This window comes from Loxodonta africana, chromosome 23 (genome assembly GCF_030014295.1).
Source record: "Loxodonta africana isolate mLoxAfr1 chromosome 23, mLoxAfr1.hap2, whole genome shotgun sequence".
Taxonomy (NCBI): domain Eukaryota; kingdom Metazoa; phylum Chordata; class Mammalia; order Proboscidea; family Elephantidae; genus Loxodonta; species Loxodonta africana.
In genome coordinates, this window is record NC_087364.1 from 28,693,360 (window position 1) to 28,711,974 (window position 18,615).

The 18,615-nt window shown below is 37.9% G+C and overlaps 1 protein-coding gene across 10 annotated transcripts in view; it reads left to right on the forward strand.

Moving 5' to 3' along the window:
- Positions 1–18,615, forward strand: part of XPO4 (exportin 4) — a 188,329-nt gene that overhangs the window by 162,882 nt on the left and 6,832 nt on the right. For 9 of the 10 annotated variants that reach the window (XM_023553115.2, XM_023553113.2, XM_010593941.3 and 6 more), the window contains 9 exons: positions 268–427; positions 1,144–1,313; positions 2,257–2,431; positions 3,684–3,977; positions 4,944–5,124; positions 12,880–12,998; positions 14,691–14,821; positions 15,280–15,397; positions 15,805–15,897. In XM_023553115.2, the coding sequence (XP_023408883.1) occupies positions 268–427; positions 1,144–1,313; positions 2,257–2,431; positions 3,684–3,977; positions 4,944–5,124; positions 12,880–12,998; positions 14,691–14,821; positions 15,280–15,397; positions 15,805–15,897 (1,441 nt within the window). Of the gene's footprint in view, positions 1–267; positions 428–1,143; positions 1,314–2,256; positions 2,432–3,683; positions 3,978–4,943; positions 5,125–12,647; positions 12,840–12,879; positions 12,999–14,690; positions 14,822–15,279; positions 15,398–15,804; positions 15,898–18,615 lie in introns of those variants that run through there. The other variant, XM_064275361.1, reaches the window with a different exon arrangement.

An 18,615-nucleotide genomic window follows, 5' to 3' on the forward strand; every position in this document is an offset into this window, starting at 1 on the left:
GTAATACTGAATCACACACAGCTTCAACAGAGAATGTTTCTAGTGTTGTTCTAATGTTCTAGTCTAGTCCTTTTCTTTGTCTTATCTCCTATTTCCCGAAAGGTTAGAAACAAAATGGGTCATCTGTCTACAACCCCCTTGGTGAAATTTTCCAAGTATAGCCTATCCTAAAACCAGAGAGGTGGGGGGGGTGGGGAACAGACTTGAAAAATACATATGGTTAGACAACCAATAAATAAATAAGCAAATTCTGTTTTATACCTACAGGCTGTTATCTGCCATTCTAAGGGTTTCAGAAGTTGAATCTCGGGCAATAAGAGCAGATCTAACTCATCTACTAAGCCCCCAAATGGGGAAAGATATTGTTTGGTTTCTAAAACGCTGGGCAAAGACTTATCTGCTGGTGGATGAAAAACTGTATGATCAGGTCAGAATGTAAAACTGTTTAACTTCATTTGCATTTATGATGATGGCAGCAGTAGAAATGGAAATATTTTTCTTGATGATTTTTCTCATCACAACGTAACTTTAAGAACTGGAACATCTTCCACATCAAAGAGAACTGTATGAATGCAATACTGTTTCAATAACTTTTCTTAGGGAGTCTCTGCATGGTGCAAATGATTAAGTGTTGGAGGATTAACCAAAAGGTTCGTTGTTGGAACCTACCTAGAGGCACCTTGGAAGACAGGCCTGGCATCTGCTTCCAAAAGGTTACAGCCTTGAAAACCCTATGGAGCAGTTCTTACTCTGCCTATATGGGATCGCCACGAGTCAGAATCAACTTGATGGCAACTAACAAGAACTTTCTTAGAGCATATCATTTGATTGAGTTTATTTTAACCAGTATCAAATTACAGATTACAATTTGAGAATGGGTTAATTTATGTTCTTTGTGTTTAGTGTAAATATCATGTTGGTGTGTTAGTAACACAAGAATAAAAGTTGATAGGAAAATCACATTGGGAAGTGTAAGTGGGTTGAGGATGTCTTTTTGGATTTATGGAAATGAGCATATTTATAAAATTGATGTTAAATAAGCAATACTTCAGAATAAGATGTTAATTTCAGTTTGCCTTTTTTATGGATTTTTTTCCAGCTGATTCATCTTTATGACCTTAAAAATGTGTTCTCTCTCTTAAGATAAGTCTGCCATTCAGTACGGCATTTGGAGCAGATACTGAGGGTTCTCAGTGGATTATTGGCTACCTCTTACAAAAAGTCATCAGTAACCTCTCCGTGTGGAGTAGTGAGCAGGACCTTGCAAGTGACACTGTACAGTTACTTGTGACTTTGGTGGAAAGAAGAGAAAGGTAAGCAGATTGTCAGTGGCAGTCCGTGTGTGTGTACTTGTGTACTTTTTCAACTGGCAAATAGCTGTATGGTCCTAAGTCTAGATAGACCTTAGATTTTTGGAGCAGTGTGTTTTAAAAATCCCTATCATGCTATTCTTATACGTTCATGTAGTACTTTCACATGGAACCAGGTTACAGCTGAGGATTGCAGTAACGGTTCAGTTATCCAGCATCAGAGAACTTTGAGTAACACATAAGTTTTATTTAGTAACTTATGTTTTAAAAAACACTTTTCTTACAGAATATTCTCATTTTATTTCTTAGCCGTCCTATTAGTATTTTCCCCATTTAACAACAAAAACTGATAATTAAACTAATGTTCCAAAGTAAAAATTTTAGTGCTTTCTACAGCAAATCCTGGAAATGTTTTCATGTTTCTGAACATATAGGTATATCATCACACCATTATTATTACTATTGTTGTTGGCTACTATTTATTGACTTTTTATACTTTGCTGGGTACTGGCTGGTAACCAAAAGGTTGGCAGTTTGAATCCACCAGGTGTTCCTTGGAAACCCTATGGGGTAGTTCTACTCTGTCCTATAGGGTCGCTGTGAGTCAGAATTGACTCAATGGCAACTGGTTTGGTTTGGTGCACTTCATATGCAGTATCTCATTCGATTGTCACATCTGTCTCAGGCTTATGATTTAGGGCTGTTATTATTACTCTCGTTATTCCAGTTTTATAGACCAGGAATCTTATGGTTAACAGAGATTAAATGAGTTTTACGTGTCAGACAACTAGTGGGATTCAAATACAGGTCTGTTTGATTCCAAGGCCTATACCGAGGATATTGTTCTATGCTTTAAAAAATTAATTAAATTCAGTTACCTTCAATTTTTGTTAGTATACATGTAATGTAGGTAATAAATCTTATGTCTTGTGATTTCTGTCTACAGGGCAAACTTAGTAATTCAGTGTGAAAACTGGTGGAATTTAGCTAAGCAGTTTGCAAGACGAAGCCCACCTCTTAATTTCTTGTCAAGTCCTGTGCAGAGGACACTGATGAAGGCTCTAGTTTTAGGAGGTTTTGCCCATATGGACACAGAAACCAAACAACAGTATTGGACAGAGGTAACAGTTCCCTCTATTTTGATTGCACCCTCTTGTATAACTCTGTAGATGCTGTATCTCTGTGTTGCCATAAAATAGTCTATGGAGATGTGAACATTTTAGTCATAGTTTTTCTGATGCTTTTCTTTCCTAATGAATAGGTTGGAGCTCATCATTTTTTAAGCAAGTATTATCATGTAATTTGTCCATGCCTGCTTGTATGATATTATCAAATGTTCTGTAGTTCAGGCATATTTTCCCCGAACTTGTCATTACACTGATATTGTAATTCCTTTCCTCCGATAAGAGCCCAAAATGGCATATTAATTCTCCATTAACAAGAAGATGCAGGTTAACATGGACCCATTGCCTAATAGAATAAACTTTAAATTGGGGACCAAGAGTTACCAGTGTATGTAGATTGCCAACCTGTCGTCCTTGTGGCTGGAGTGCTTTTAAGTGTTGGGGAGGCAGGGCACAGTAATAAAGTGAGGCAATCTTGTGTGACTTAAGCACCAGGGGAAAACCAGGCTATCTATTTCTAGTTTAAACAATTGTATTATCAAATGGTCAGCTCTAAATAGAATTAAGACATTGTCATCATGAATGTGAGTACTCATCTTTATTCCCAGGGCAGGACTGATTGTCTGAAGTTATGTTTTGTGCCAGGAGGAGTTGGGGAAGGTAAAAAACAGGCAAGAACTTTGTGTTGGGCCTGACCCTGGACAGCAGAGATTGACAGACTACAGCCCCTTGGCCACGTTAGGCCTGCTCTATGCTTTATTAAATAAACTGTTATTGAAACACAGTTTTATTCAGTTGGCTGTTTCCATGCTACAGTGGCAGAGTTGAGTTGTTGGGACAGAGACTGTATGGCCTGCAAAGTATAAAATATTTACTCTCTGCCTCTTTATAGAACAAGTTTGCAAACTCCTGCTGTAGAGCCTTAATTCTTTAGCCTTTTTGTTTTGGGAGGGTGGGGGGGCTAACCATTTGGGAAGATGTGCAGAGGAGAAGCCAGAGTTGTCTGAATGGCACTGAGGAGATAGTGTTCAGTGGTGTCATTTGTACAGTGTGTGTCATTTATTTGTATATACCAGAAGTTAGGATGATCCTTAAAATGGGGATTGTAAAGTTTCTTCACATATTCCTTGTTTTCTGTGCTTGCCCTGCCTCCAACAATAAGATATTTTGAAAAGTCAATATTTATCCAAATTGAGAAAATAAAGCATGTGAATTGAACTTTTAGAATATTTATGCTGTATTTTTATAGGTTCTTCAACCACTTCAGCAGCGATTCTTAAGAGTGATAAATCAAGACAACTTTCAGCAGATGTGTCAGCAAGAGGAAGTCAAGCAAGAAATCACTGCTACGTTGGAGGCACTTTGTGGCATTGCTGAGGCTACCCAGATTGACAATGTAGCAATCCTTTTTAATTTTCTAATGGACTTCCTTACCAATTGCATTGGATTGATGGAAGTTTATAAAAATACCCCAGAGACTGTAAATCTCATAATAGAAGTTTTTGTTGAAGTTGCACATAAACAAATATGCTATCTTGGAGAGGTAAGCACATTCTAAGTTTATTCTTTTAGGATTAAAAAATTTTAAAGCTATAATAAAATACTTTTCTTTAGGTGTGATGAATATTATCTTAAGTCATATTTGTATGCCTCTAAAAGATTTTTAGAAAGACTATTTAAAAAGGAACTCAGAAGAAGGCACACCGAATAAATAAAAATTCTTACCCTGAAAAGTGTTTTAAAAATCAGTAATTTCTCTGGGCTAATAAAAAAAAAAATTTTTTTTTAATATGTTATTCAATCAGATTAATTTCAGTGAGGAATATTTGATTAAACAAATAGATTTTCCTAGAAAATTTTGGAACCTTAAGACTTAAACTTTTAATTGCAGTTTATATCTTTATTTCATAAATCAGATGGATGTTTAGTTACAGTAAATTCCCATATATTGAGTAAGAAAGGGTTATTTTCTTTGCCCCATTAAATTATTTTGAAAAGTTGCTTTAAAACAGCCTTAAAGGAATGTATTTGTGTTTGTTAGCAATTTAGCATGTATCTCATCCCAAACCACTTACTCTGGGTTCCTGAACTGTAATTTTTTTTTGGCTTTATCAGAGGGATCTACCCAAAAATAAGGTTATATTTTGTAAATATTATAGTCACAGAAGCATTAATGATTGGGCAGGCCAGTTGGAATTTATTCTGATGTTTAAGACCACTATACAGGAAGTTGAATGGCAGAAGAATCTTACCATCTTACCTACTGTTTATTATTAAGTGAACAAAAATTGAACGTCAAGTTTTATTGTTAGCAAACTGCTGATATCTTAAATAGTAATCTTAATATATGCTTTTCCCTTATCATTAATATCTTCGTATAGTTTAAAATAAGAGCTACTATTGGAATTCACAGTAAATTCATCTAGGCTATATTTTTAAATTTCATGAATATCTGTATTTCCCAAGTAGGCTATACCTAGTAGCATAATTTTTGTATACTCTCTTACAGTCCAAAGCTATGAATTTATATGAAGCCTGCCTTACTCTGTTGCAAGTATACTCTAAGAATAATTTAGGGCGGCAGAGAATAGATGTTACAGCAGAAGAAGAACAATACCAAGACCTGCTTCTCATTATGGAACTTCTTACTAATCTTCTATCAAAAGAATTCATAGATTTCAGTGATACAGGTATGGCATAGTGTGTTGATATTGCCTTTTTTTCTTAATTAAAGCAAAGGAATGTTTTCTTTAAGTGAAATCCCATGAAAAAATTCAGTGCGCAAAATAGACGAAAGTCGGTATCTTTGATTGACATGAAGGGGAACCAGCAGCCCTCCCATCTTGGCTCTCCTCTCATAAGAATAATTGTAGTGATATCTTCCATTTGTTGAGCTTTATGAAATGCTCTGTTCATACCCATCACAATAGCATGAAATAGATATCATTGTTACATTCGTTTTATAAGCGAGGAAACTGAAACACAGAGAGGTTAAGTAACTTGCCCACAGATTTCACTAGTATGTTGTAGGACTAAGATTCAGATCCCTGCAGATGGTTCCAGAGGCCACACTCTTCACAGTGATGCCTTGTTGACTAGTGATTCCTCCATGTCCTCTGAGGTGGCCACTCCAGAAAACCTGAGCGCTTCATGGAGTGTCGAGTGGGGATGCCGTTGAGGTGGGAAGCACTGAATTTGGGATTGACAGGGCACACTTTGAAGGCCTTACCCAGTGGCTGACCAACAGTAGGACCTTGCAAAAGTCACTTAGTCCACACAGTCTTTACTTACTGGTAAAATGGGTATGATAATAAATACTTTTCAACATGTTTTAAGGATCAGCCATAAGGTATTTTTGGTGCTTAGCATAGTGCCTGGCATCCATTAGGTAAAAGGTAGCTGTTATTACAGGCAAGAACCTAATTGTAATTAAAACCTCATTTATTTGTGTAGTCTTCCTTCACCTCCCTCTTATCCTGCTGCCAATCATGCTTTAAAACAAAGTAGAGCTTGTTTTAAAGAAAATCAGTTGTACCTAGAGTTTCCTTTCATATGTCATGCAAGCATTTGTGGTCAGAGACACTTTTGACTTCTTTTTGTAAGATTCTCAAAGTTGGGTGCTATAACATCTCACTTTACTCATTACTCCCAGTGCTTGTGATTATTCTTTCTGTTTCTTTTATTGGTTCATTTTCCTTTTTCACTGACAGTTTTCTTAATGTCTGTCCTGTGGTAGGCACTACCAAACTCACAGTCTGAAAGGTCTACTATCCTTTGCAATTAACTAGGGGTACCTGGGTGAAATAATTTGAAAAACACTGTTCTACACTATCTCTCAGAGGATTCATTCTATACCAAAGCCTCAGCTGCCACAGTGCCTCCAGGCCCACTCTCTCTCATCCTAATATCAGCCTTGTGTTTTCTAATGCCTTCAGGTCAGCACTTCTTACTATGGAGCCCTTGTACTTTCTTCGTCGGAGTTCTTAACCTTTTCTAGATCATATGCCCCTTTAAAATCTGAAGTAGTTATAGACCCTTTCTCTAGAAAAGTATATATTAAACCACCCCACAGAGTTTCACATTAGTTTTTAGCTGTTGGTGTTAGTTGGTTGATAGACTCTTTGAAACTCTTCTGTAGACTTCCCAGGATGTAAAGACCTCAGGTTAAGGAATCTGTACCCAGACGAATCTGTGTTAAGACCCAGAGCTAGAACATATACTCTTAGATGATTTACTTTTACCGTTATCCCTATAGATCATAAATTGGTACATTTCATATTTCTCATTTCTAGAAATAGTATCATTTTCTGATTCCTTATTCTATGTCTGAAATACTCAGCCCCCATCCTAGACCTATTAACTCTAGAAAGCCATATTTTAATAGTTTCTCTAGATGTTTCTTACATATTATTGGATCTGAAAAGTATGCTATGACCATTTTCAGAATAATTTTCCTAAAATAATAATTTCATTATGTTTCACGCCTACTTAAATACCTCAGCAGATCCATCACAAAGGTGGCCAGCTTATAATAAGAGGAAGGAAATGGGGCAGCCCACATTTCCAGAATATTCTATAATCCTTTTAAGAAGAGAGGGATTGTATGTAGAGCATGTAGAGACAGGTTAGTGGTGACCTTCACCAGTTTATAAAGCCCGTACTCTTCCTCTTCTTTTTAAGGCCTCTTTGGGAAATCAGCACTGCCTGCCTGGTTCCTCACTGGGACCTGGATGGAGGATCCTTCCCTCCGAACAGTCTTCCTGAGCTTTCATTTGTGTAGCATACTTTCTTATACAACTTACCCAATATCACTGGAAGGTACACCACCAATATAGGAATAACCATTATTATTCTGGAAAAAAAATTTGACCTGGAAATCTTCCAGGGTTAATAAAGGTGACATATTTTGGAAACCTAATACTGAAAGATGGTTGTTCAGTGATAAATTCGCCTCTTTCGTGCAGGAGACTCGGGTTTGATTCCCAGCCATTGCCCCTCTTGTGCAGCCACGACCTGTTTATCAGTGGAAGCTTGCATGTTGCTATGATGCTGAACAGGTTTCAGTGGAGCTTCCAGACCAAAACAGACTAGGGAGAAGGGCCTGGTAACCTACTTCTGAAAATCAGCCTATGAAATCCCTATGGATCACAACAGTCAAATCTGTAACCAGTCATGGGGATGGAGCAGGACCAGGCAGTGTTTCATTCCATTGTGTGTGGAGTCACCATGAGTTGGGGGCCAACCCAATACAAGCAAACAACAGTTTTAAAAGGGATGGGAGAACCATTAAAGGCAATTGGAGGGGAAGAAGTCTCTCTAAATCTCCCAGGTTTGTGGTGTAAGCTATATTTCCTTGTGCCTGCCGTTCCAAAAACAAATTATAGTATAAACAGTAACATAAAGCAGTTGAAGGGGAGATTTTCAGAATAAAAGCAGTAAGAAAATTAAAATAATAAAAGGTCAAGAAAAGAGAAGCTAAGTAGAAAGGGTTGAAATTTAGAAGAAACAAAAATTAAGACAAAATAGGAAATGATAAGGACAAAGCATTAGTTGAAAAAATAAATGATAAAAACCAAAACCCAGTGCTGTCAAGTCAATTCCGACTCATAGTGACCCTACAGGACAGAGTAGAACTGCCCCATAGAGTTTCCAAGGAGCGCCTGGCGGATTTGAACTGCTGATCCTTTGGTTAGCAGCCATGGCACTTAACCACTACGCCACCAGGGTTTCAAAATGGTAGAAGGAAGGTAATATTTTAAAGTAATTATTTCTAAAATAAAGTGAGATAAATATAAAATTAACACGATAGGTGAGGCATTAAAAGCATAACTGAAAATAGGCACCTGACATCATTCTTTCACTTGGTCCTTTGAGTTCCTTTCTTAATCCTTAGCAGGTAGATAGAGATCCAAGCTCTTCAGGAGCTCATGGTCTCCTGGCCTCTGCAGACCTTGAGAGATGCATCTTGTTAGCAGTAAGACCTGTTTTCCAGGGCAGCCCCTGGACTAGACTTCAGTGCTCCAGAGCAGTTCCATGGTTCCTATCAGATTGAATCCAAGATCTCCAATCTGATTTTCAGAAAGAGTTTGCTGACCCTTGCTTTAGATTCTTCCAACTAGAGCTAAGACTACTGAGAAGTTCAGAATTAGACTGAAAAAGTAGTTTCTTTTTCCTCACTTTATCTTTTTTTTTTTTTTTAATTGTACTTTAGATGAAGGTTTACAGAATAAACTGGTTTCTCATTAAACAGTACACATATTGTTTTATGACTTTGGTTAACAAATCCACAATGTTGACAGTATGTCAGCATTCTCCCTTCTTGAACTTGGGTTCCCTATTACCAGCTTTCCTGTCCTCTCCAGCCATCTAGTCCTTGCTCCTGGGCTGTTGTGCCCCTTTAGTCTCGATTTGTTTCATGGGCCTGTCTAATCTTTGGTGGAAGGGTAAACCTCAGTAGTGACTTCATTACTGAGCTAAGAGGGTGTCTAGGGGCCATATTCTCAGGGTTTCCCCAGTCTCTGTCAGGCTAGTAAGTCTGGTTCTTTTTTTGTGAGTTAGAATTTTGTTCTACCTTTTTCTCCAGCTCTGTCCAGGACCCTCTATTGTGATCCCTGACAGTGGAGTCAGTAGTGGTAGCTGGACACCATCTAGCTATAGTGGACTCAGTCTGGTGGAGGCTGTGGTAGATGTGGTGCATTAGTCCTTTGGGCTAATCTTTTCCCTTTATGTTTAGTTGTCTTCATTATTCCTTACTCCCGAAGGGCTGAGACCAGTGAAGTATCTTAGATGGCTGTTCACAGGCTTTTAAGACCCTAGACAGTACTCACCAAAGTAGAATGTAGAACAGTTTCTTCATAAACTGTTATGCCAGTTGAGCTGGATGTTCCCTGAGGCCATGGTTTGTCTCTTTTTTAATCATTAAAAAGTAATGCTCATAAGAAAAAAAAAATTGAAAGTACAGAGACAGAGAAAAATGACCCATACCATAACATTATCCAGAGTCAGCCATAAATTGCCTTTTGGTAATTTCCTTTTTGGTTATTTTTATAAATTGTTCTTTGAGATCTTATTGCAAATATTTTATATTCTGCCTTTTTCCTTATTGTATTGTTAACCTTTCCCTTGTCATTAAAGTTTTTCATGATTTTTTAATTGTCACATAATATTCTAATTTTGGAATTTAATCTTTTTCCTTAACATTGAGTATCTGGAATATCTTCAATTTTTGCTCTTCTGGATAGTGGTCAAGTCTTTGTCTGAATGTCTGATTATATCCTTAGTACATATAATGCTAAAAGGTACATATTTTAGGGCTCTTAATGAATTGCTTTTGCTGGTAACCATCACACTATATCCTCACCAGAAGTGCAATGTTATTTAAAAATCATTTTTAGTTTACTGTATCAGAAGTGCTATCTTTTAAAAATTTGCATCTACAGGTACAATGCAGCCTCAATCCAAATTCTGACAGCATCCTTTAACGACAGAAAAACTAATCACTAACTTTATGTGGAAAGGGAAGAGGCCCCAGATAAGCAATACTGAAGAAGAACAAAGGAGGCTTCACACTGCCTAATCTCAGAACCTACTATGCACCCATAGTAGTTAAAACAGCCTGGTACTGGTACAATGACAGACACAATCCATCTACCTATGGACAGCTGATCTTTGACAAAGGGCTAATGTCCATTAGATGCAGAAGAGACAGTCTCTTCAGCAGTGGATCCTGGCAAAACTGGGTGTTCATCTGTGAAAAAGTGAAACAGGACCCATACCTCACACCATACACAAAAACTAAATCAAAGTGGATCAAAGACCTAAATATAAAACCTAAGACTGTAAAAATCAGGGAGGAAAAATAAGGGACAATGCTAGAGGCCCTAATATATGGCATAAATAGAATACCAAACATAACTAAAAATGCACACAGCAGATGATGAACTAGATAAATAGGACCTCCTAAAAATTAAACACTTATGCTCAATAAAAGACTTCTCCAAAAGAGTTAAAAGAGAACCTACAGATTGGGGAAAAAAATTTGGCTATGACATGTCTGACAAGGGCCTAATTTCTGAAATTTATAGAAAACTTCAATACCTCAACAACAAAAAGACAAACAACCCAGTTAAGAAACAGGCAAAAGATATGAACAGACACTTCGCCAAAGAAGACATTTAGGCATTCAGGCAGCTAACAAGCAAGAAATGCTTGCGATCATTAGCAATTAAAACCAAAAAAAAAAAAAAAAACCTGAAAAAAATGAAAACTACAATGAGACACTATCTCACCCCACATTAATGGCACTAATCAAAAAAAAAAAAAAAAACAAAAAATAACAAATGTTGGAGAGGTTGTGGGGAGATTGGAACTCTTATATACTGCTGGTAGGCATGTAAAAAGTATAACCACTACGGGAAACGGTAGGGCACTTCCTCAAAACCCTAGAAATACTGTATGATCCAGCAACTCCACTCCTAGCTATATACCCCAAAGAAATAAGAGCTGTGACACAAGTAGACATATGCATACCCATATTCATTGCAGCGTTATTCACAATAGCAAAAAGATGGAAACAACCTAAGTGCGCATTAGCAGATGAATGGATTAACAAACTGTGGTACATACACACAGTGGAATACTATGAAACTATAAAGAATAATGATGAATCCATGAAACATCTTACGATATGGATGAACCTGGAGGACATTATGCTGAGTGAAATAAGTCAATCACAAAAAGACAAATACCATATGAGACCACCATTATGAAGTAATGACAGAAGGTTTACACACAGAAAAAAAAAATTTTTTTTGTTGATTGCCAGGGATGGGAGGGGGAGAAAGGGAAAATTACCAAGTAGACAGAAGATGCATGTTAATATTGGTGAAGGGAAAGGCAATACACAAAATGGAGGATGTCAGCACAACATGACAGAGGCAAGAGGACACTGAGAGGAATGCAAGAATAAAGAGCAACTATGGCAATTACTGGAAACCCTGGTGGCATAGCAGTTAAGTGCTACGGCTGCTAACCAAGAGGTTGGCAGTTCAAATCCGCCAGGCGCTTCTTGGAAACTCTTTGGAGCAGTTCTGCTCTGTCCTGTAGGGTCACTATGAGTCGGAATCGACTCAATGGCAGTGGGTTTCTTTTTTTTTAATGGCAATTACTGGAAACCCTGGAGGCGTAGTGGTCAAATGCTACAGCTGCTAACCAAAAGGTAAGCAGTTCAAATCTACCAGGCGCTCCTTGGAAACTTGATGGGACAGGTCTACTCTGTCCTATAGGGTCACTATGAGTTGGAATTGGGTTTGGGTTTTGGTATGGCAATTACTATAACATAGGCAATCTTGTAACAATAGCATTAACAAACAATTTATGAATGAATACATAGGTAGATAGATATGCCAAGAGGTGCGGAGGGTGTAAAGGAGCACACCCACTGGCAGTTGTCTATTTGGTTATGGATATTTCTACATACATGACTGTAGGTGTTCCTCATGTAGTGATATAGACAGTAGAACACGCAAGGGGCACAGTCAGGGAAACCTCTTAGCCATAACTAAACACCTTGTGGAATGAAGTTCCTAAGCTTGAAGGCCTAGGACCATAGACTTGGGGACAACTACATAAATTGGCACAACATAGTTCATAAACACTATGTTCTGCATCCTAGTTTGGTGAGTAGCATCTGAGGTCTTAAAAGCTTGCGAGCAGCCATCTAAGATACAACTGTTAGTCTCTTCCTGTCTGGTGCAAAGGAGAGCGAAGAAAACAAAGACTCAAGGGAACAATTAGTCCTAAGGACTAATGGACCAAATGAACCACACCCTACATGACCCCAAGACCAGAAGAACTAGATGGTACCCAGCTACTACTACTGACCACTCTGATTGGGATCACAACAAAGGATTTTGTTTGTGGATTTCCTCACTTATCTCTTTAGATCTTAAGGTTCTTAATTTATACACATTCTTTATGTGTTCTTTTGTGAATATTGACTTTTTTTTTTAACTAATTTCTTTATTATGTAACCTTTTAATTTCTGTGTTTTCCTTCATTCCTTTTAAGCCTAGAAAGATCCCACACACCTAAGAGATCAAATTAATATCACTGCAGAAATTACTTAGCTCCTAGTGTGGCCAGTGTGTCAATAGAATATATCTTGCTTTTCAAATGTTGACTTAGCATTCATTTTTCTTCCATTTATTTCTAGATCGTCACCCGCCCCCACGCCCCCAATACTGTTGCATCAAGTGCACAGAGCCCCTGAAAAATAAAATATAAAAGGATGAAACAGAGCAAGAATTATCCGAATTCTTTATTATCCACTAATGGATTTATTTTGGCTTTAAGGCTTGAATTTATTTTCACTTCCATAGAATATATCAACTTTGGGGATTTATTGATGTTACAACTATAGGACTGCATTCTTTTGATTTTAATAGATGAAGTGTTTAGAGGACATGAACCAGGTCAAGCAGCAAACAGATCTGTATCAGCAGCTGATGTCGTTTTATATGGAGTCAACCTAATTCTGCCCTTGATGTCACAAGATCTTTTGAAGGTAATTAATGAAAGTAAATGTGAACATTAAAACTATTTGTGCTTTAAGTTTAAAGACATTTTAAATTAGAATATTTGTCTTGTTTAATTAAGAGTTATATCTGTTGAGTGAAGGAGCCCTCGTAGTGCTGTGGTTAAGTACTTGGCTCCTAACCGAAAGGTCAGCAGTTGGAACCTACCAGGTACTCCATGGAAAATAGATGTGGCAATCTGCTTCTGTAAAGATTTACAGCCTTGGAAACCTTATGGGGCAGTTCTGTTATGTCCTGTAGGATCACTGTGAGTCAGAATTGACTCAACAGCAGCGGGTTTGGTTTTTTTGGTTTTATCTCTTGAGTACGTATGAAAATATATTTTTTAGTTTCTCTTACTGCTATGTGCCATTCAGACTTGTGTATGCAGCTCAGTAACACAGATCCTGACTTAATCTTCGGTTCCTGACCCAGATTTCTGCATTTGTTGATACGTTAGTGACTGTGTCAGGGAGCTCTACAGAAAAAAATTCTGTCCTTTTACAAACTGAGTTCTACTGTTAGCAGTTCGGACATCTTCCTCATTGGTCATTATGCAAATAAAGTAACTTACATGTTTAGGTGTTTTTCTGATACTTCTTGAGCCTCATTCTCAAATTGAGGGATTGAGCAAAGGAAGGCATTTTCCAAGCCACTCCATGTACAAATGGGGTTGTAAGAAGACAAAGACTAATACAGTTTTTGAACTTCTGCACATTAACTACATTGTGCCTTGGTTCACCAGTCTGTTTGAGGGGGTGATGGCGATGCTGCCCCTTTATCATAGTGGGGAGGGGAGTCTTACTGTGAGTTGTCATAGGGGGAGAAGGGATGGGGACAAGGGCATGGATGGAGAGGAAGAGGGAAGTGTGAGTGTGTGTGTCTATGTACTCACATGTATGAAATGGAGGAAGGGAGCTGGAGGAGCATTTGGAAGTGCAGTATAAGAAGAAGAGTGCCATTAGATTTCTAGGCTAGTAGGAGATAGCCGTATGCTCTGTCCTTGAGAAGTGTTTCTGACTATGGGAAAGGATACTGAAGACCTGATGAGCTAAGTGTTCAGGCAAGAACTAGTAGGATGAGGATGTTTAGTAAACTGTATATTGATTTGCTCTTAGGGCTTGTTTGTTTGATGGGGTTGTTTTTCATCACATAAACAGTTATTTAGATATGTATTTTCTTAAAGACAGTTAAATTGTAGATTACCTACTCTTAGTTCTCTAGGGATATCCAAACAGAAAGTTGTTTTTTGGAAGTGTGACGGACTGAACACTGTGTGTAGTCTTAACAGTTTCTGTCACCTTCTTGTATTTTTCTAACATGCTTGAATGGACATGCATTTATAAAGGGTTTTATTACCAGGTTATTTAATAATTGTAGAATTAATTGCCCTGTTTACTTTTTTAAGATAAACACAGAAGTCTGGAATTGGCTGTAGCTTTTATTAACTATCCAGAAGATAACTGTTTCTTCTGTATATTACCTTCTTTCATATTAGTTACTAAAATAGTTCTTGTATTTTAACTTACTTTACCATTTAGTTAGATGTTCATGTTTTCTATCTCTGGTACATATTTTAAAGAAACAATTTTACTTAGAAGTTTCTCAGTTATTTTATTGCATTAATGAAAATAAAACTTAGATACTATAAAGTGTCTAAATGTTTATTATTTCTGTTTCAGTTTCCAACCCTTTGTAATCAGTACTACAAATTAATCACATTTATCTGTGAGATATTTCCTGAAAAAATACCACAACTTCCTGAAGACCTGTTTAAAAGTCTGATGTACTCCCTAGAACTAGGAATGACATCATATCCTTTAAATGAACATCACTTGTCACTTGGGAGAAAAGATCTTACCTGAAGAAAAGTTTTTTAAATTTGGGTTTTTATTTCTTCAAAAAGATACCATATCTGTGGCTGTTCTAATTCTATTTTGACATCTTTGGCTAGTTTGCCACATACTGTCCTCCTTTAACTGATTCTAGAAGCATTTAACCCCTGGTCCCAACAGCATTCCTTCATTAAGGGCCCCAATGTCACATACTGTTGCTGGCTGTTGATTAGGTTTATATATCATGTGCACAAACAATCTAGAAATCACCAATCCTGGACCTAAAACACTTAGGAGAAACATTTGAGACGTACTACACACTGGTATACCCATTTATCTGTATTCATAGTCATCTATTTGATAACACATATAACTTTCTGATCTTCTATAAACCAAGTATATCCAGTCTGGTTTGTTCTTTGACCTTCGTGATCAGAATGAGTTCGGAGGTTTGCCAGCTCTGCCTGGAGGCCTTGACGCCATTAGCTGAACAGTGTGCAAAAGCACAAGAAACAGATTCACCACTTTTTCTAGCAACACGGCACTTTCTTAAGGTAAGATGTTTAGGTGACATATGGCAAAATCATCTATGATGAGTACAGTCAGTGTACATAATTTTTCCTTCAAATGAGGAAATGAATACGGGAGGAAATAGTTAATTTCTGTTCACCGTGTTTTTTTCTGGAGATAAATTTCATGAATACATTTTTCTCATCCACTTTTGGATTCTTGATGTGGTAAATATAATGGAGAATTTGGTAATTTGATTATTCAGTATTTCTCAGCAAGCAATAACATCTGTAAGTTATGCTTGGGTATTTTAGAACTGTTTCCTTAATTATCGGATTGATTTAATAAATAAGAATAACAACATATCTCTCTTTTTTCAAAGTAGGGGTGGGCTTGGGGGATATATGATCATCATTTATCCTTATTAAGAAGTCTTGTTTTATAATTTCAGCTGGTTTTTGATATGCTGGTTTTGCAAAAGCACAATACTGAGATGACAACTGCAGCGGGTGAAGCGTTCTACACACTAGTGTGCTTGCATCAGGTATTGTGGAACAGATCTTTTCATGTGACTGTCCTGATTCAGGATTGCAAAGAGATTGTTCAAACAAATGGTTGTTACTACCTCCAATTCTTCTTGTATTATTTGTTCAGAATACAGATTAAATAGGTATGGTGAAAGATGCAACCCTGACGCACATCTTTCCTGACTTTAAACCAATCAGTATCCCCTCGTTCTGTCCGAACAACTGCCTCTTGATCTAGGAAAAGGTTCCTCATGAGCACAATTAAGTGTTCTGGAATTCCCATTCTTCGCAGTGTTATCCATAGTTTGTTATGATCCACACAGTCGAATGCCTTTGCATAGTCTATAAAACACAGGTAAACATCCTTCTGGTATTCTCTGCTTTCAGTCAGGATCCATCTGACATCAGCAATGATATCCCTGGTTCCACATCCTCTTCTGAAACCAGCCTGCATTTCTGGCAGTTCCCTGTCAATATACTGCTGTACCTGTTTTTGAATGATCTTCAGCAAAATTTTCCTTGCAGGTGATATTAATGATATTGTTCTATAATTTCCACATTTGGTTGGATCACCTTTCTTGGGAATAGGCATAAATATGGATCTCTTCCAGTCAGTTGGCCAGGAAGCTGTCTTCCATATTTCTTGGCATAGACGAGTGAGCACCTCCAGTGTTGCATCTGTTTGTTGAAACATCTCAACTGATATTACATCAATTCTTGGAGCCTTGTTTTTCGCCAATGCCTTCAGAGCAGCTTGGACTTCTTCCTTCAGTACCATTGGTTCCTGATCATATGCCACCTCTTGAAATGGCTGAATATCGACTAATTCTTTTTGGTATACTGACTGTGTATTCCTTCCACCTTCTTTTGATGCTTCCTGTGTCGTTTAATATTTTCCCTATGGAATCCTTCACTATTGCAGTTCAAGGCTTGAATTTTTTTCTTCAGCTCTTTCAGCTTGAGATACTCCGAGCGTGTTCTTCCCTTTTGGTTTTCCATCTCCAGCTCTTTGCACGTGTCATTATAATACAATACTTTGTCTTCTCGAGAGGCCCTTTGACATCTTCTGTTCAGTTCTTTTACTTCATCAATCCTTCCTTTTGCTCTAGCTGCTCGACGCTCAAGAGCAAGTTTCAGAGTCTCCTCTGACATCCATCTTGGTCTTTTCTTTCTTTCCTGTCTTTTCAGTGACCTCTTGCTTTCTTCATGGATGATGTCCTTGATGTCATTCCACAACTCGTCTGGTCTTCAGTCACTAGTGTTCAATGTGTCAAATCATTTCTTGAGGTGGGGCATCAGGATTGGAGGAAGACTCATTAACAACCTGCATTATGCAGATGACACAACCTTACTTCCTGAAAGTGAAGAGGACTTGAAGCACTTACTAATGAAGATCAAAGACCACAGCCTTCAGTTTGGATTACACCTCAACATAAAGAAAACAAAAATCCTCACAACTGGACCAATGAGCAACATCATGATAAACAGAGAAACGATTGAAGTTGTCAAGAATTTCATTTTACTTGGATCCACAATCAACAGCCATGGAAGCAGCAGTCAAGAAATCAAGAGATGCATTGCATTGGGCAAATCTGCTGCAACGGACCTCTTCAAAGTGTTGAAGAGCAAAGGTGTCATCCTGAAGACTAAGGTGCGCCTGACCCAAGCCATGGTATTTTCAATCACATCATATGCATGTGAAAGTGGACAGTGAATAAGGAAGAGCGAAGAAGAGTTGGCCTCTTTGAATTGTGGTGTTGGTGAAGAATATTGAATATACCACGGACTGCCAAAAGAATGAACAAATCTGTCTTGGAAAAAGTGCAGCCAGAATGTTCCTTGGAGGCAAGGATGGTGAGACTGCATCTTACATACTTTGGACATGTTGTCAGGAGGGATCAGCCCCTGAAGAAGAACATCATGCTTGGCAGAGTACACGGTCAGCGGAAAAGAGGAAGACCCGCAATGAGGTGGATTGACACAGTGGCTGCAACAATGAGCTCAAGCATAACAACGATTGTAAGGATGGCGCGGGCAGTGTTTTGTTGTGTTGTGCATAGGGTCACTATGAGTCGGAACTGACTGGCACCTAACAACAACAACAACAACCAACCTCCAATTCTTACGGGATCTATGGCTCAGTGCTTCAGTTCTATTTCAGTGAGGTAGTATTTCTTAGCTTTCTCATTAGCTCTAACTTTTTTAAAGTGTATCTGACAAGGTATTTGTCAGCTAGTAGGCCTTTATTTTCCCTTTTCTACCATTACAAACTATCTTTCGCAATGCTGGGGATGATCACTGCCCCAAAGCTTGCCCTTAAGCAACTGTGCTAGGAACCTGGAATATAAACATGAATGATTCCTGGACACATGTTTTCTGTTCTGTTCTCTTACAGCAGTTTTATATAGAAGATGAGTAAGCAAAACTAGGAGGAGACTGCCTTCAAAAAGTATGGGAAGTTGAAAGAAACAGTATATTATTTCATTTTGTTTTCCTGAGCCTTTAAAAAGACTCTTAAGCCCTCACCGATTTGAAGTTGATATAACAGAAGAAAAGTTATCCTGGCTTATGTTTCCCTTCCCTATTCCAGTAGAATAGGTGCCAATCAAGTGTATGAGAAGACTCCTTTGGTCATCACCTATATTAATTTCACATAACCCTTGCCCATGCACATAAGTGCCTCCCAGCGTGACCAGGTGATTGACTAGAGAAGCTTTGGCATTTTTTATGCTACC